Raw genomic sequence first — 19,701 nt, 5'->3', positions numbered from 1 at the left:
GGGACCTCTCCCTCCCTCCCTCCCTTCCTCTCTTCCTTCTTTCCCTCTGCTCCCTCCCTCCTTCCATCTCTGCCTGTGTCCTCCCTTTCTTCCCTCCCTCCTTCCCTCCCTCCCTCTTCCCCTGCCTGTTTCCTTCCCTCTCCTCCCTCCCTCCTTTTATCTCTGCTTGCATGCTTCCTTTCTTCCCTCCTTCCCTCCTCCCATTCCCTCCCTCCCTCTCCACCTGCTTCCTTCTTCCTCTCCCTCTTCTTCATCCCTCCCTCCATCCCTTCTTCTTTCTCTCTCTCCCTCTGCTCCATTCTCTCCCTCCCTCCATCTTTCATCCTTCCTTCCTTCCCCTCCTTCTCTCCGTCCCTCTCTGCCTAGCCTGCTTCTCATTTTTCTTTTTCTTCCATTTTCTTATTCTTCCTTCCCTTCCTGTCTCTCTTCCTTTCTTTCCAATAGCCCTTATTTTTCTAGTCCATGTTTGAAAGAACTTTATAATCTCTCTTACATATTCCATGATACACAGGCTAGTGTGTTGTTTACACACAGGCCAGTGTGTTGTGGGATACCTAGGGATAGCTCCAGACTTGACGTGTTTGCATCAGCTTGGTATTATGACATAACCCAAACTGAGCATAAAACCCAAGATATCTTGGTTTTTATCTGTTGAAATCTGCTTAGAATTTTTCCAAGTTCCACGCTGAGTTATGTGGTCTAGTAGTGAAAGATAATTTGAGGCTGAGAATATACTCGTGCTGTTTCTCTAGCTATACATCCTAGATGAGCATCTAGGGTTCCTCTCATACTGCAACGGAGTATCACATTTCTGTTTCCTAGGTGTAGTTCTTTTCTTAATTAGATACGCTCAATTCCCTATTAGATATGTTTTTATATACTTGTCCAGTTGGTTGTTAGTTATTAAAAGCTGACTGTGTGTCAGGCCCCTGGTAGGCATTTTTGACAGAGGAAAAGCAGGGTGGACAAGATCACTTCAGCTGTGAGCTTCTTATCGTTATGGTAAGGTGACCAGCTTCCACAGGCATCTGTTTATTCACAACTTGAGAAGTACTTCACAATGAAACCGAGATGCCATCTGGGCAGGTGACCCATCTGGGCAACCTAATGTCTGCAGGTTCAAGGGATCAGGAAGCCTTAGGACAAGTGACAATTGTTCTAAGGTCTGAGTGACCTTAGGGGTCATTCAGGGAGTACACTCTCATTCTCTTGCTTGGCAAATTCAGCTGCCTGTCCATGTGACAACTCATTTCCTCCTAAAATGCAGGGGTTACCGTCAGGTTTGATATCATAGTCTACGCCTCTACTGTAGGACATGGTACTCACCTGAGTGTTTACTGTTGATACAACAAATGTTGACACTTTGAAAAGTGGTTTGCCACCATCGACCCATTTAATGTCACTTCCACCATGCTGCAAGAAAGAGTTTGCCACCATCACTGACAAATTGAGATAAAGGACTCAAGCCATTTGGTTTATGCTAATTTGCTGTTCTGAGCTGTTATGGCTACATCGCTCTAGAGATGAGAAAAAGTGCAGATGCATTTGGAGGTTTTGGAGATGAGCACGATGTATTTCCATGGAGTCAGTCTTTTAATGGTTCGGTTTTAGTGGCCATAAGTAAAATAAGAGTTGTATTACTATAGGTCTACTTCATAAGTACAATGGACACGCTATCATGTGAGTTTAAATCGCAGAGAAAAAAAGATAGCCATTTTCATGGTTGATTTTTAAAATACTTTTCTTGTAAATTATACACTACTCAATACCTTTGCACTTGCAGGATCTTGAATGCTTAAATAATTAGGAGGCAGGGTTGTTGCTACTGGGATGTTATACTCCTGAGAAGCTATTTGATCATGTTTCATCAGAGGAAGCCAAGCATATCCCACTGCAAAGAAACAGCAGGGAGAAAACGTTTGAACACAACCCTCTGTGCTAAGAAATACAAATATGCATCAGTCACTCTAAACATTGACTTATTTAAGAATCGATAAATTGCATCTTTTCAAAAATGGTCTCCAACTCAAGTTAAACACATGTCACCTTGACCTACTTCTATTTCTTTTAAGTACCTGACGTCTCCAGAGCCTCTTTCTTTTTGGCATTGGCTTTGGCATTGATGTCGCAGGTGATGTGGTAGAAAGAGAACAAAAGGTGGTGTTTTCCGTGGAGTTGTGTTGGTAGCTCAATTTTCACCTGCAAATGAAAGGCATTGCATTTGGATTGAGATTAAAATCATCTGCTTAACATCAGTACGAGGCAACAGCCTTAAAGCAGGGTAGCCTGCCCTTAGCTTTATATGAGTCACTAGGTTGTTCTGAGAATGCTTAAGTCAAGCGATAACCAATACCTATAGATTATTAATTAGATGTCGTGTGAATCTGGCCAGTTACTCTCATTCTGCTTAAGAAAGAATTTAGGACTGTAGATGACAAAGTGTGGTCCCTGCAATGGTAACATTGGTATCACCTGGAACCATAAAATCTCAGGCCTAACCCAGACATGGTGAGTACCCTAATCTGAGTATTCTGATTCAGAGAGTCTTCCAGATAATTCTGGTGTAGGATAACGTTTAAGGGTCCCTGGATTTAGATGATTTACAAGCTGCTATATTATATCAGTGTACTAAAGTTGCTACAAAAGCCAATATGCATTTCAAAATACATAATAATAAGCAGAGCACTGGGAAACTTCTTCTTAACCAGCTTTGAGATTACATAGCCATGTACTTAAGAATTCCAGCAAATAGTAACACGGGCATCCCTGTTTTAGTGTTTCTATTGCTGTGACAAAACATCACAACCAAAAACACCTTGAGGAGGAATGGGCTTATTCAAAGGAAGACAGGCAGGAACTCAAGCAGGGCATGAATCTGGAGGTAGGAACTGAAGCAGAAACCACGGAGTAGTCCTGTTTACTGGCTTGTTCAGACTGCCTTCTAGCAGTACCCAGAACTTCCAGCCCAAGGGAGGCCCTGCCCATGGTGATCTAGTTCTGCCACATCATTTAACAACAACAGTAATAATAACAAAAGTACTACAGGCAATCTCACAGGCAAATCTGGTGAGGGCATTTGTTCAATTAAAAGCTTTTCTTCTAAAAAGACTCTAGCTTGTGTCAAGTTGACATAAAACTAACCTTCGCAATCCCTCGCTTAAAAGATCCCGCAGTTACATTTTATTATAACAATGCTCTGGATAATTTATACCCATTTTAAAGTTAATGGAGTCATTTTTTCCTGTAATCAAGAAAATAAAACCTTAGTATTAAATCTGTGCTGCGGAGACTAAGTGATTAATAATCTATATGTCATGTGGAAAGCTCATAGGTTTTATGAGATTCCAGGAACTATAAGAAAATAAAAAAAGATCAAACGCCAGATTTAAACAGCATTGAGACACTGAGAACACTAATTTATGAAATTCTTACATCTTCTAAATGCATCTTTCACAAGTGTTTTGTCAAAAGGTCAATCAATACGGTAGATATTCTGTAATTTGATAATAACTCTTTCCCTTAGCTGCTTTTTAACCTCCCGACCTGGATTGATGGAGGGAACATAAGAGCATTAAGTACAGATGGGTGTAGACGGTGAGGGCAGGGAATTCTGTTAATTAGTTTGAAAATGACAGATGGGTAACATGGGGTGGTAGTCAGAGAATGGCTCCCGAAGTTGACTCTGCATTCTAAAATCCAGAACCCATTAATACGACTGTGCAAGGCGAAGGGGACTTCAGAGATGTAACTAAGGTAGGGACCATAAGATTATACCAGATATCACAAGTGGGTACAATGTCTTCACAGCAAGTCTTGTCTATGTCTGTCTGTCTGTGTGTCTGTCTGTCTGTGTGTCTGCCTGTCTGTGCGTCTGTGTGTCTGTCTCTCTCTCTACCCCTTATTTGCTTGCTCACTCCCTCCCTCCTCCCCATCTCTCTCCCTCTCTCTCCCTCTCTCTTTCTCTCTCATTCTTCATTTTCATAACAAAATCCCATGGATCTCATGCTTGTCTCAAAGTCTCTAGGTAGCAAAAATTTATCTTAAATTTATGATTCTCCTACCTTTACTTCCCAAGGGCTGTGATTACTACACCCAGTTGTATGTGGTGCTAGGAATAGGACTTAGGGCTTAATGTAAGTGAGGGGAATACTCCATCAACATTTCTGGTCCCAGCATGGTTCTGATTAAGGTAGGCAGGTGTGGAATTACAAACCAAGGTGCTAGGTGATGTTTAGAGGCTGCAAGAGGTAAGAAAACAAATCTTCCTCTAGAAACTTCAGGAGACATACTGCCTCAGTGATGCCATTATTTCAGCCATGTGACAGCCAGTTCCAATCTCGGACCACCAGAGCTATAAATAGTGTGTATTGTTTTAGGCAACTAAAGGGTGCTATTTGTTACAGCATCGATCAAGGAATTCATAAAAATCCTAATTGGTTGGAGTAGTTCAGATTTTTGCCTTATGGTTAGAAGCTGAGTTTAATCACTGAAATTTGTCACAGGTTGTTTATAACATAGCTAATATGTATGTAGCAATTCACCACTAGCCCGGTGATGTTTGCTATGGCTTATAGGGAGTGGGGAAGCCACTATCTGGAGTTATGTGGCTTGGTTTGAATTCTGACTGTTACTTAGTAGTAACACGACCCTGGTTCCTCTGAGTCACAGTGTCTTCATCTATATAACAGGAGGTGATAACTGTACCCGACTCTCAAGGCTATGGTGGAGTTAATGCAAGGCTATGGAGATCATGCATGCTTAGTGCATAATAAAAGTGTTAAGTTTTCCAGGGCGAGCCACAGTTCTAACCGTGAGATGAGAGGACTGGGCCCAGAGATGTTCATACAGGTGTGAGCAACGATACTGATCCAAAACATCTAGTCTTCCTGCTATAACATGATATGCTGCCACCAACTGGTAAAGCGCTCTAATAAAATCTTTATTAAAATCACGCATAAAATAAATGAGAAAAATTTGTCTCCCTTGAAAGAAATACAATAAGACCATCCTGTTTTTGAAGGCCAGTCTTGTATTCAATGGAGGAATTTGAAACATAAGCCAGGATCATCATCAGCCAAGCGTCACAGTAGTCACTGTCACTTAACAGCTTTGGGAAGTGACACAACTGTCCTCAATCTGAGATGTGGTCTAGACAAGGTTCTCCTGACCTACTCACTCAGAAGGTTTAGGCAGAGGCAGTAGAGGCCTGATCCTTACCTCATCAGAGAAATCTGGATTCTGAGAATGGTGAAGCACAGCTGTGTAGGCAGCGGAAGTGAAGAGGGGCCCTCCAGGTTTCCCGTAAATACACTGTTTAGAAGGTTAGGAAGGAAGCAATTGTGAGTGCCTGAAAATATTCAAAACAGTCAACCCTTCTGTCCCCAATTCCAGTACTAAGGCACACGTTGTGATTTACTTCCCAGGATGACATCCGGTTAACTTTGAACTTTATGGATACATTAACCTGTATGTACTATGCAATGGGGCATCAAAGACCACCTAGAAGCATTTATTTATATTACAGGTATGGCAAAAGGGTAAAATAGTGAACAAACTTGCTATATGACTTTTGACTACCATAAATATGAGTTAATGTTCAAGACAGATTCCTGAAGGATGACTTCCTGTTTGGGACCATGGAGCCAACTCGTGTCCAGTGTTAATGTTCTAAGGCTTGGCTAGATGCCAGTTCTATTCAAACCAACTCATAGAAATGAAAGTGGAAGGGGTGGGAGAGACTGGGATCTTGATATTCTATCACAGCCTCTGACGAAACCAGAGGCCTGGATAGGCTTTCTTGAATCACACAGGTGAGACAGCATCCATGCCTGGAGATCGGAGCCTCTCTTCTAGTCTTACATGTGGTCATGCCATGTCTCTTTGTGGTGTTAAGAATGCAACAAAACATGGAACCCACACATCTGCTGTTTCCCTTCTTTTCAAATTCATCCCCATTAGGAGCCATGCTTTGGCAGGACTACTGAGATTCCTACCTGGTCATTGTCTTTGCTTAATAATGACATCACATGCTAAGTTTTCTTTCCTGATGTTAATGCTGTAGAAAAGCTTGATCAGTATGGATGCTCACAGCAGCTTAAGATTGTCTTGAACAACACCTCTTTATCCTATATGAGTTAGCTCCTTCTTAAGTTCATAGTCACTCTTTGACATAAGACTACAAACTTCTTGGTAGCATCAATCTGTGTATTATTAATACCCAATGGTATTACGTGAAATAGCCCGAGTTGATGGTATGGTTAGTTAGATATTATCCTGGTTATTCTTTACCTCTTCCCTCTGATTTACTGCAACCTGGAAGATGTGAGTATAGGTTCACTAAAAATAGCTTTTCTCTTTATTTTTATAGGCTATATTTTTTTGTTATTTGATACCCCTCAGATTAAAATACAAAAAGAAAAACAGTGCATATCATGTATAAATGCTAGAAAAGGCAATCCTGTTATTTTACAGGTCAAAATAGTGGCATTATTAACCCATGTGATCAACAACTTGGGCTGTTATTTTAGAGTCTCTTGGGCACTAGGCTTTATAAATGTGAGCTCTATAGGGGCACCTTGCATTAGCCAATAGGCCTGTACATAAATATGAGTTCTCCGGGGACATTCTGCATTATCCAGTAGACCTGTGCATAGTAGCCTTTCTCTGAAGACTGCATGATGGCAGACTGGGTATACTGCTACTAATCAAGTATACACAGTCAAGAGGTGGACTGATTTGTGCACCAGGCAGACTCTCTACAGGGAATGACTATTTATTTCACATTGTGATGACTTCACTTTTTCCAAATCGTGAGGTGAAGAGCCATGGGAGACTAGCATTTTTGACAGATCGAGTTAGTGATGGCTGTAAAGTTAGATACATTTTCAGGAGATCTAAAACCAATGCCCAGAACTGCTTTTCATTTAACCAGATTCATATAAAAAAAATTCCCTATGTGGTGCAAAAGAGCAAGGTGCATGCCCTTCCCTTCCTCTCATGCTGTGTCCTCAGATGACTTGACTCACCTTCATGGGCTTGGCTCCATCGTCATCTGAGTTTTTGAATTCAATGCACACAGTTATATTCCGTGCCTGAAATTATAGTGAGGGGAATAATGGAGATGGTAATTTCCTCTTAAATAACACCCTAAACAATATAAGGGTTTAAAATAAGTAGCTTCTATTTAAATGTGAAAAAAATGTAGAATAGCCAACATTGTCTTGTGACATTATCCATGGTCCTCAGAAACAGCAGGATTTGGAGAGATTTTAAAGGAAACAAAAATGCTCCCAGCACAGAACTAAGCATGCTATTTTCAAAGTATTATAAGAAACTGAAAAAATAGTCTAGATCAAATTTATGTCAGGCTGATTTTAGAAAGGGTTATTAATGCATTACACAAGCATGCATCTTCAAACTATTCAGAATGAACAACTAACTGTCAGACAACTCTCTTGTAACACTTCTAGATGCTACAAGTGCATTCATTTTTAAATGATCCTGAAGTGAATTCTAGGATGAACCCACCCCCGGATAAGCATTTCCTTCAAGTCTTAGTTCATAGTCATTTGTAGATGCTTGTTCAAGAACCATCTTGTGTGGTCCAGATTTGGTGGACTGAGATGTCAATGCCTCCGACCCATGTGTCATACCTTGTTGAAGCATTTCTGGCTATCGTACTTGAGGTGTTTTGGGTAGACATAAATTTGATTTTTGTATACTCTGTATGGACGGCAATACTTTGTTGAGTCATAAATAAATTCTTCCACCTCCACTGTGGGTTCTGACTGAGCCGTCACGTTGAAGGGCTTGACAGGAATGAAGGACGACGTTACACAGTCTTAAAAAATCAGAAAATAAGAGTTTGTCATTAAATATGGGTCTTCTAAAGTGAGCAACACTTAACATATTTTAACATGAATCCACCTAAAATGGAAATTTGGTATTGTGTTCCAAGAGCATGGGAATGTGAGATGTGGACCTTGGGAATAAGAAAATCATACATTTAGTATTGAAACTCATGGCTGAGAACCATGGTAAATCTTTGAGTTGGATTGATATTCTTCATATTATTTCCTGTACACAGACTATACTAGGTAGATTTTCTAGGATAAAATGTAGCCCATTGACTTTCACTTGCTATTACAAATATGATATATACGACTGCATGGCAGAATAAAAGTTGGTCAGTGGGTTTATCATTAATAGTAACATGAATTAATAGCAATTTTCATATATGGAATGATTTTAGATCAAATGCCTAAAGCCCCCTCTCTGTACACTATTTATCACTTTTCTTTCCTTTCAATGTTTGCCACCTTTAAAATAACTTTGTATTAACAGTCTAAGGGAAAAAATAAAGAAAAGATGGTTAGGGATGTCTAAGTCAAAACTTCTGCCGTTATACTGTTTGAAGGTGGAAACTGCTATGTCGAAGGAGAGAATGCTCTGCTGCTTTCCCTTTCTGCAGAAAATCTTCCTGGACTCAGAGAAAACAAGTGATGGGCTACGCATCCTGGGAAACCAGATAAAAATTCTAGTATTTAATCAGGAACCTCATATTTTATATGCTCAAATTTCTCTAATATCATACCATTTCTTCAAAGAGAGTATTTAGCTTTCTCTTCTGTTGTTTGTCTTTGCTGTGGGCAGTAAAGCCTTCTTCCCTAAATCACGTAGAGGAAATAGCTTGTCCTTTGCTGTTCCCCATCAATCATGTAAACATGATTTGAGGTCAGAGCTTAAGTTAGAATTCTCATTATAGTTCATATTACAGTGATTTGTGGACATATATCAGGATAGATGGCCAGCCTAATATTCTCTGTCAGTAGTTTTGACCCATTTATCATTTACTACAGAAAACCTTGATTCTATCTGCATTCTGAGATCCTCATTTTTATGTCACCAAATACAGGATTTTTGTCGTGTCCCAGAGGAGGTAGACACTATGTGTAATAACAATTCAGTCCCTTAGATGGCTATGTCCAGTACACAAAGCAACTTACGGCACTGTGGTATGGCAGAACCAGTCTGTACTGGAGTCAGGGAAACTAGATAGAATCTGAATTCTCTCACTCTCAGCTATTTGTGCACTTGAATCTGACACCACATTCCTGTGACACTCCAGAGTATTAAGGATTATCTGAATAATTTAGTATCTTGCTGGACAAATTATATTTATATTTGTATAACAGATGATAGGTTATTCAGGATACAGTTTCTACTATGAACTCCCTGTCTGTTTCAATGGACAAATAAGTCCCATATTCCTATGGTATAATGAATTCCAACCCCAGTTTGGAAGGCAGAATCTCCAAACAACCCAAGTCTTGAGACCAAGTAGTTAACTGACAAATCAAGGAACCAAACAGCCCTCCCGCACAAGGTACTTGGAAGTCTCTAAATGAAGCGTGACACGGATAACATGGGCATCATACTTGGCTGCTCCAAGGGGATGTTGTCCACAGCAATATCCAGGTTTCCAGGGATGGTCTGCATTTTGCTTATCCGGTCAGCTCTGTGAAAGGACATCACACACACACACGCACACACACACACAGAGTATTATTTTCATTTTCACAGGAAAATCCATCGTCTTCTATAATTCTGAGCTTTGAGAAGGGTAAAGGATAAACAGTAAATGATAGTGTATTGATATTTTCCCTTTGGTTAGTTGGACTCCCATACAATAAAGGCAGTACAAATAAAAAACAACTGTTATAGAAGAGTTGCATTACCACTATCCTGAATAATACCTTAAATTTATTTTCTCCGACTTCATTTGCACATGGGACGAGATGGGTATAACAGTAAATTATATGGTCTTGTCAATAAGACCTATTTGCATTTGCTTGAGCATTTCGCTGTTGAGGTGGATTTTAAGACTTTCTGAGCACGAAGCTAGGTTCTGCTATGAACGCAAAGAGCTTGCATTTTACCCTGATTGCCTCTACAGGTGTGTAGGCTCCTCCCCGCACCCCATCATCATGGATGTTCACTCTTTGACTCTGGCAGTTCTGTTTCCTTTGCTGGCTCCCCCTGGTGGCACTCTTTGAAGACTGCAGAACCATTAGGAGGTAGGGTCTTCCTGGAGGAAGTTTGTAAACTGGGAGCAGGTATTGGAGTTTTATAGGCCAGCTCCTTTCTTGTTTACTCTTTGCTTCCTGACTGTAGATACAATGTGACCAGTTGACTACTACTCCTGTTGTTGTATTTTCTGTTCCATGAAGAACTATAACCCTTAGGATCATAGGCCAAACTAAACCCTTTTCTTAAGTTGCTTTGGTCAGGTATTATTCAGGAACAGAACTCATACACACACCATATTGGCGCCCCAAGGTTCTTTACCTCTCTTCCCAGCCCTGTGTTCAGTGAACCACGTTGGTGGCTTGAAGTCCGCAATGACAAATTAATTTATATCACAGAAACAGGTCCCCAATAGAGATTTTGACTTAAGGCCAGTTTTAACTTAAGGTCAGCACTTCTTTGTGCATTATAGGTGCCTCTTGTGTGCCATTATAATTTCTTTGTGTTCACTGTCAACACGAGGGCTGACAGGGTTTGTTTTGCTGTTTGTTAATCAGTTCATTCACAAATCTTTATACGTTCCATTATGTTCATCAATACAGCTTGTTGGGCCTTAGGGGACTGTCAAAAAGGCACTAGGAAAAATTACGTTTTATTTTCTCATGATGGCTTGAGGAGCCCTGTGAAGACTGCAGTGAAGGTTTTGACCAGGATATTTGATGAGTGAGTGACAGGAAGTGACATGGTCTTATGTTACCAGTGACCTGCCTGGACTTGGAAGAATTGAGATTAATACAAGGCCTTCCCTAAGAGTCTACATCTCATCCTAATTGTATGTTCTAAAAACTTCAATAAGCAATGTGTAGTAATAATAATAATAATAATTAATAATAAAAATAAAACACTGATAAGACACCCCTTCTAGTTTAATAGAAGAAGATGTTTTCCTGATGCTGCAGAAGATACTGGACACACACGTTTCAACATATCATAATATTTTTGAGGGATGTACAAAATTACTTGATAAGAGACCTGCTGATTCTTAGGCAGAAGAAACAGAACGATTATTCATGGTTAAGGAGTACAAGATCACTTTCTGTGTTAGTGGCTAATAGTGTAAGATATATTGTACAGTAAAGGCATCAACACATCTCAAGGGGCTGGTATAGGGTAGAGGTTGATTCTCCAGTCCCAACTCACCTCTGCCAGCCAATATATATGGAAGAGACAAACTGAAACTACAGACTCAGGAGTACATAAATAATAATTGGGGGGTGTTATTGTCACATAGCTATAGATGAACATAGCTATAGCCCAACATGTTACAAATCTTCTATGTGATTGTGGCACCATTTGGACAAAAGAGAAGTCACCATAAAACCATGTATTTATGGAGGTGTCTGGATAGTTGAGACTCAGGGCATCAGGTATTGCTATGGAGACAGAAGAAATTACTGTGGCAATAGCTTAAAGTACTTAAAGGGGCGTCCAGAATATCCTACCTCCTGTAGTCTGATACCAGTTTTAGGAGGTCTTCAGATGACATTTTGTTACTTTCTTGTCTATACAATGGTGAAAATCTTGAGTCCCTGTCCACATTCCCCTGGTTGTCCTTAAATACAGATCTGCAGGAACAGAATGTTTATTCAGGTTTATATTTTGTTATTGCTTAATAATTTGTGTCTTTAAGGAGGATCACTGCCAGGCAGTGGTGGCACACATCTTTAATCCCAGCACTTGGGAGGCAGAGGCAGGCGGATTTCTGAGTTCGAGGCCAGCCTGGTCTACAGAGTGAGTTCCAGGACAGCCAGGGCAATACATAGAAACCCTGTCTCAAAACAACAACAACAACAACAACAAACAAACAAACAAATAAAAAACAACAAAAAAGAAGGATCACTAATGATCATTCCAATTTACAATTGAAAGAATTCAAGGGACTTAACACATTTTTGTCATAGTTCTCCGTTTCATCTCTATATCTAAAGTTTGAAGAGGTCTTGTTATAATGTTTTTATGGTTTCTCACATTTTTACCATATCAAAACCCTGGAGTATTGGGGATTTGAGAAAAACAAGAAAATATTATTTGTGCTGGTGAGGTTCTGCTAGTCTTGTGTGTGTGTGTGTGTGTGTGTGTGTGTGTGTGTGTATGTGTGTATGTGTGTATGTGTGTGAGTGTATGAGGCAAGATCTTCACTGGCCGGAAACTCAACAAAGAGCCTAGGTTAGCTAGTAAGTAAGCTCCAGGTATCCTCCTGTCTCTGCTTCATCTGTGCTATAATTTATTCCTCATTATGCCCAGAATGTTTAACCTTGGTTCTGTGGCTCAGAATTAGGTCTTCATGTTCACAAGGCAAACACTGCACTGTCTGAGCTATCTCTTAAAGTTCTCCATTTAAGTATTTCTTCAAGGCACCTTAACCCAGGCAAAAAGGACCAATGCATGTTGGGTGGCAGCATTAGAACTTATGAGTGTGTAACTGGAATCGGGCTGTAATTATGGCAGTAGAAAGTCAGATTCCTAAACTGTCTTTGTGAAGATAAATGAATCCATGTTCTCACTTTTAGACAGAAATAAGATAAAATGCAGGAAATATCAGTCAGAGTTTTGCATGAAATAAGGCTAATGTATGTTACTTTTCTTTCCTTGATCCATTTCATTGGAATTATAGTGCCTTACTTAAAATACATAATTGCTTTTGTCTAAGTGATCAAATGAGGTCAGGTAATATTTGCTTCACATGCAGTTTTCTGATGTTGCCCACACCATCTTTATCATGTATCAAAAAATTAAGCCCTCATATAATTGCTTTTTCTTCAACAGTAGAGAAACATTGGATTTTTATTTCCTCTAGCTCAAGAGCCTTAGCTAGAATATATTATTATCATTTAAATGATCAAATATTTCAATAAAGTAGCTGAAATGGCCTTGAAACTGATATTAGCCATAGATATTTAGTATAAAATAACATGGAAAAAAAAGGAACACGGGCTAGAGTTGTATTCTCATGATATTTTTAGACTCCTTGAAATTGTCTCCTCCCAGTTTTGTTGATATTCGTGTTAAGTAGTAACTGAGGAAAAATCAGCCAAATCTCTCCTTCATAAAATTTTAATGAAATAACATCAGCAAAACAGAAGAAAACCATTTAACTTGAAGACTAAAGATAACTGTGCAGGTAAAGCCACTTGGTGCCAAACCTGGCCACCAACTGCCGTTTCTAGGGCCCATGTGGTAGATGAGAGAGCTTCTGCATTGCTTTCTGACAGCCACAAGAGTGCCGTGGCAAGCTGTGCAAGCCCACAATATAAAAGCGTTAGCATGGGATAAGAATGTCAAAACATTTAACATTAAAAAAAAAAAGACTTTTGCATAAATACTTTAAGGGCCATTTGAGCAAGTACTTGACATGCTGAAACCAGCACACTGTGATTCCCAATACAAGAGGGAGTTATAAACTCAACTTGAATAATAGTCTTTTTCAGTGAATGAATTACTTCACCTACATTAATCTATGTGCCCTATAAACTCCATTTTGATCATATCCACAGTTGGCCTGTGGAAATCCTTCGAATGGAGTGACTGCTCACGAGGTGTACATGAAGCTTTGCTCTTGACCCTGTACATCGCCCTCTCAAGGGCTAAAGCTAGAGGTGCATACCATCATGTGGGATTTTGACATGTCTATGCATGTGTGAATACAGCAGACGAAAGTCCAAAGTGGTTGTTAGGGCCCGGCATGGACACGTGACTATACCCTCAGCAATGGGGTGGTAAAGATAGCAGAAGGACAGGCGTCCAAAGCCATGATGAACTATACAGACAACCCTGTCTTAAAATAATAATAATGGTAAAAATCCTCTTCAAGGACCGAGGATGTATTCCAGTGATAGAACATTTACCTAGAATTCATAAGGCAGCAAAAAAATAAATAAATAAATTTGGTTGATTGGCAGTTTTAACTGTATGAAAATGAATTATCTAATAATAAAACTATAGAAAGGCGGAGAGAAGGACGTGGTGAGGGTGTCCTAGGAGCCTTGTCACTAGAAGGATGCAAGCAGAGGCAGACCACCGCTTGCTGGGCTGTTGACAACATGAGACTCTTAGATATCACTGCACTGAGCGTCTTTAGATGCTCAGTTATGAGAACGAACATTTATTTTAGTGGTAGGCCTGATTGACTTTAAAGAAAATTGAGCATTGTCTATTAGTCACTTATAAGTTAAAATGAGACAGTATACAAGAATCTGCGAGGTGATCCTGGCGTGGCCTTGGGCCCCCATGAGCCTGCATGAGTATGGGAAAAGTTTAATTGTAGTAGGGCACACCTGTGAATTCACCTTTTCTAATTATGAGTTGTAAAATATCCTGTGTGGGTGTGTGTTACTGTGCATGTACGTGTGTGTGTGCAACTGTGTGTGTGTGTGTATGTGTGTGTGTTCTACGCCTATTGGAAGGATAATCTGTTTGATTCAAAGTGGCAGTACAGCTGGTACGCAATCTGAGAACATACCAGATAAATTTCAAATTAGATGCTCACAGCAATGAGATCTGTGTGTACCGCAGCAGCTGGGTAAAAATCTGGTTCCAAGTAACTGTTAATGTTACTATTTTTAACTACTGTTGCTTTGAAGTGTTTTAGAGTATGCTCAGAGCTATGCTGTGAAACAAATGGCAAGATAGAAAATTGTGGGACAAAGCAGGCCGTGTGACCTGGGGAGCGGGCCTGGAGCAAAAATAAGGTCGAACTGTGTCCAATCCTGGAAAATCTCAACTTGAGCCTGGCAGGAGTAGGGATTGCTTCCTCCTTGTTCTGGGCCTGCCTATACCATGGTACACATATCCTTTTGACCCCCATCTCTGACCCACCTTCAGCTAGTCACATAGCATCATGGCCAAATTCCAGGTATAACTTCTTCTCTCCTTATAAGGACATGTCCAGTAAGCACCTGGAGTTCCTCTTTGTGTAAATGAAGCATTCTAGCACCTGGGCACCAGCCAATAACGTTCATTCACCTCAAAAACCCCTACCCACTCCCCAGTGTTTGTATAACCCTTATTACCCATGAATAAAGAGAGCTGTAACACCAAAAACCATCTCAGAGAAGGTTTCTTTCTGTCCCCATCCCCAACCCCCGCACTCAAGACCAGAGTTCCTGTGAACCCACCACACTGTGTTCCTTTCATTCCGCCCAGCTTGCAAAGGTATCTGAATACCCCAAGGGAAGAAGCAGAGCTGGGCCAGCCAGAAATAAAGTATGGAGGAAAAGCAAATGGAGAAAATGCAGGACCAACAATATATTACCTATGCCATGGCCAATATATTACCTATGCCATGGCTGGTCTATTCCAGAACGATGTGAGTGACTTCTACCTGAAGCAATGCTTGCACGGGAAGGTGGAGCCGGGCTTGCTACATTGGGTGGCTGTGTGATGATTTTTTTTTTCTTTTTGAGGCTAGGTAATCCAAAGGACCCAACAAAACCATAATCTGAGCATGTTCAGCCATTTTTTCCCTCACTTACCCGAGAAACTCAAGTAAATACAAATCATTGGTGGTTTGTACAAGTTCCTAACAACAGTCAAAGCACTAACTGAGCCCTCATCCAGCATGGGCTTGTGATTTTGCTAGCTCTCTTTTCCTAGAAATAGCTACCCCAAGAGTTGATGACACTTTCAGCTGCCATGGAAGCGCCATCTGTCTTCCAGACAGTTTGTTGACAATTTCAGAGTCAGGATGTTACTTCTGCACATAACTGACACGTGACTTACTTCTATCCTTCACACTCTTCTTCACCGGCCCAAATTTACAACAAGTGGGGAGTCACAGAGCATGAATATTAACGCGACAAGTGACTTCCAACAATAACAATAATAATAATAATGACAATGTCTATAATACGTTTTTCATGTCTGAAAGTAGGGACAAAAATAATATTCATGACATATTTTATACCAACTCTTTGTATATTTGAAGTTAATGGAAGATATTACCCATGAGACAAGTATTGGCTGCTCTATCCTATAGATGAGACTCTGGGCTCAAGGAGGAAGCTTGCTCAATGACACAATAAATGGAGAGTTGACCTTGACAGGTGGGCTGGGTTACCAGGCTCTGCAGCCTGGCTCTTCCACCCTTGCTGCAAGGCTGTCTGAATGCAAGTTAATACTTGCAGCCTGCAGGGATTTGTCTTGCATTACTGGTGCTGGACTCCATAGCACTCCTCTCTCCCAGTCCCTAATGTTAAATAACGACCACACATTCTGACATACACTGGTGGGTTTTCTCTGAGTGTGTTTCCCAGTGGAAGCTACGTGAATAGAAGAGTACACAACAGGTTAGCCCTCCTTATGCACTTCGAATTTTGAACAGAAGTGATTGACTTTGGGATAAGGTTCCCCACATTCGGTAAATGGGGCATTTTCTACTAGGCCTGTAATTAACCCCTTTAATTCAGCTTGTTCATTGTTGATCTTTTTTTTCCCATGAGTCTATGACAAGGTTTCCCTCCTTTAAGGAATTATTATACTAGGTAAAGATACAAAGAGACTGAGAAGGACACTCAGGAGTTGATGTGTCAGAGATCTGAAAAGCAAAGTCTATTTCCCACAGAGGTCGCATTTCTGGAAAGGACGGTCTCCTGCTTGAGCACACCGGACTCAGCATTTCCATCGAGTCAGCTGGGACATAATTGTATTACTCTACATTCAAATCAAGGACAGCGTAAGTGATCTACTTGATGGCTTCATTTGGACATCCCTACAGAGCAGATCTCCATGCATAAATGAAAGCATGCAGGTGCACAGGAAGGTATCCAATATCCCTCCTTATCTTATGTCCATTAGGCTCTCTGGACAGATAAAACACTGTGTTCACTAAAGCAGTTATGTATAAACAAATTATGATTTTGATTTCATACTTACTAAGTTCCACCAGTGCACCTGGCCATGCTCACACTGGATTCGAGGCAGGGGCCTTTAGTGTTAAGCTGTTTGCTGAACTAATGAGTGAAGTGTGTCTCTGCAGAGTTCATGATGTCTATGAAAATGATACCAGGTTATTTCTCTAGGTGTGGCTTCATTACAAAGCATCAGATGATACAAAGGCGTTCAGAGCCATAGCTTCTAAAGCAGATTGTAAGTACATTTCTATTCCATGAGTCACACGGTAGGACCTTACCTCACTGCCCAAGCAAATGGCATCCGATATTTCCCCAATTTGCTGCAGAACTGCCTGTTAGATTTTAGAATCTTTTGTGCAAACTGAGGGGAAAAATGTAAATAAAATGTTATTTAGGGATAGCTAATACAAACTGTACATATGAAATAATAGTGATTATTTTTTCCATTTTATTGTCTACTGAAATTCTATAGAATTTTTCCTTACTGGCCCACAGATTACATGTAAGACTCCCCACCCCCCGTGTACAAGTTATTGTAGAATTCTGGGCTTCCTTTTAATTTGAAAATTCTAAATGTAGAACATCTCCTTGTCTTGAAATATCAGCCATTACCCACTCCTCTCCTTTTCCTGCCTTCCTTTATCCTTTCCCTTCAGCTAAAAGAAGTTAAAAATCTTGAATGAAAAGTTATCAAATTTATATTCACAATTGGCACTAGATCATTTCTTATATTCATCAGGAGACTTTTTCTGTAAAGGGCTGCATGGATTCTGCATTCTCTGTCACAATTTCTTAAATCTATTGCTATAGCCGGGAGGTAGCCATCGATAAATACAAGAAGCGCTTCCATTTTCAGTGCTGGATCAAACCCAGGGCTTCACACGTTCTATGCAATAACTGAGGTGTGATTAACTGTCAATAAGATTTTGTTTACAAATGCTGGTAACAGGCTGGATGTGGTCTGAACAGATAGTTCATTGAACGCAATACATACTAGATATATAATATGCAATTGTGTATTGCATATTATATATGTATTTGCTATTAAATTATGTATGTATTTGCTATTAAATAGCAAAGCTATACTATAAAATGTTGCACATGTTCAAATTCAATTGTTTTGCATTATTTCCTTGATACCTTTTCTTTGTATGGCGAATATATACTTTTATTTATTTTTTAATAAATAGTGATAATCCATAAATTGCATATTTGAAATAACAAGGTGATATAGTGAAGCAAACAGAAAGCCTTCACTGGTCTTACTATGCAGGCCATTCACAACTCTCTTTATTTCTAGCTTCCTGCACCTCCCTGATATTATATTTAGTGTATAATCATTTGTGTTTATTATTGAGCCCATTGTTAGCTTGCTGAGATCTTAGCAAATTGCCTTCACTGACTCCTAACTTTGGTTATTGTAAATACTTCAACCTTTGGGGTTAAAATGATATCCGAATTTAAATTTATTTCTACGAATACATTCATAGACATCAGAGTCTATGCTGTTGAGTCAAAAGGACAGACACCAAAATAATTTCAAAAGTTTCTGGTAGATATTAATTATGCTGCTAGATTAATGTTGAAAGTCATACATTTATGAAATTACATAATGCAGGAAGACAGCATGATTCTATCTCTGTAAAGCAACTGAAAGGATTTATAAGGAAATAATCATTACCTTGTTGGAGTCTGGATTCTTGATGTAAGGTTCAGTACCGCTTGCAATGTTTCCCATTAAGACCTTTTCGACTTTGGCCACCAAAACAATTTCAGAGTGCGGATCACTCACAGAGAAGACAGCCTGTGTCCAAAGAGAGCAGTGGGTAATAACTACCAAAGAAGCCACCTTGAAGGCATTCACAGATGTTATTTTAAAACGTGACAGCTTTAAAACATTTCTATTTGGGAAATTGCCCATCCCGTATGGACTAGTTATCTTTAAGACCAATCTAAAAGGCAAGGTTTTTCTGTCCCATCACAAGGAAACGAAAGTGCAACCTGCTTTGGGAATTTTAACCATTCCTCTGGAAGGCCCTTTATGTGAGGTTCTTCTGATTGTCTTGGTGTACCAGTGTCAATATTGCCGTTTTCCAAAGCTGCTGGGGCCCCTGAGAGCATCTGCCGGACAGCAGGGTGGTTTAGGTCCACGTGGAAATCGGCAGAGATCTTCCTGTTATCTCTGAGGTCGTAAAGCGCCACACTCACAAAAAAGGGCTCAATCTGTGGGCAAAACAAAAACCAGATGGTTCTGCCAATCTACCAGTCTGTGCACCACTGCACTTCACAACACAATCGAATGAAAGGCAGAAAGCAAGCTTTCTATAACCCAGTGCGAAGTACACAGAATCCCCCCCTGCAGCAGGGGCCTACAAGCCCAGGGCTCATCTCACTTGGTTCTTTTTTTATTTTTTATTTTATTTTATTTTATTTTATTTTATTTTATTTTATTTTATTTTATTTTATTTTATTTTATTTTATTTTATTTTATTTTTTGGATTTTCGGGACAGGGTTTCTCTGTATAGCCTTGGCTGTCCTGGAACTCACTCTGTAGACCAGGCTGGCCTCAAACTCAGAAATCTGCCTGCCTCTGCCTCCCAAGTGCTGGGATTAAAGGTATGTGCCACCACTGCCCGGCATCTCATTTGTTTCTTGACCCTAGACACCCACTGAAGAGTTCTCTGCATCCCCTGTACTCAAAGAAAACACCCTTTACCCCAGTCTCTAGAGTACGCTGAGAAACATTTCACTAGTCCAATTTCTTTT

General features: G+C 40.0%; 1 protein-coding gene across 3 annotated transcripts in view; it reads right to left on the bottom strand.

Annotated features, from left to right (window-relative positions):
* Positions 1 to 19,701, bottom strand: part of Dock10 (dedicator of cytokinesis 10) — a 194,021-nt gene that overhangs the window by 67,553 nt on the left and 106,767 nt on the right. For all 3 annotated transcript variants that reach the window (XM_028789411.1, XM_028789412.1, XM_028789413.1), the window contains exons 12-22: positions 18,936 to 19,157; positions 18,616 to 18,738; positions 17,213 to 17,295; positions 11,529 to 11,651; positions 9,438 to 9,517; positions 7,653 to 7,840; positions 7,026 to 7,091; positions 5,218 to 5,310; positions 2,076 to 2,199; positions 1,770 to 1,891; positions 1,327 to 1,413 (exon numbers count right to left, since the gene is read on the bottom strand). In XM_028789411.1, coding sequence (XP_028645244.1) covers positions 1,327 to 1,413; positions 1,770 to 1,891; positions 2,076 to 2,199; positions 5,218 to 5,310; positions 7,026 to 7,091; positions 7,653 to 7,840; positions 9,438 to 9,517; positions 11,529 to 11,651; positions 17,213 to 17,295; positions 18,616 to 18,738; positions 18,936 to 19,157 — 1,311 coding nt within the window. The remainder of the gene's footprint in view (positions 1 to 1,326; positions 1,414 to 1,769; positions 1,892 to 2,075; positions 2,200 to 5,217; positions 5,311 to 7,025; positions 7,092 to 7,652; positions 7,841 to 9,437; positions 9,518 to 11,528; positions 11,652 to 17,212; positions 17,296 to 18,615; positions 18,739 to 18,935; positions 19,158 to 19,701) is intronic.

This window comes from Grammomys surdaster, unplaced genomic scaffold, assembly GCF_004785775.1.
Source record: "Grammomys surdaster isolate TR1022 unplaced genomic scaffold, NIH_TR_1.0 125833, whole genome shotgun sequence".
NCBI classification, from domain to species: domain Eukaryota; kingdom Metazoa; phylum Chordata; class Mammalia; order Rodentia; family Muridae; genus Grammomys; species Grammomys surdaster.
Note: the sequence above shows the minus strand (reverse complement) of the source record. Positions and strands in the feature narration are given on the sequence as shown.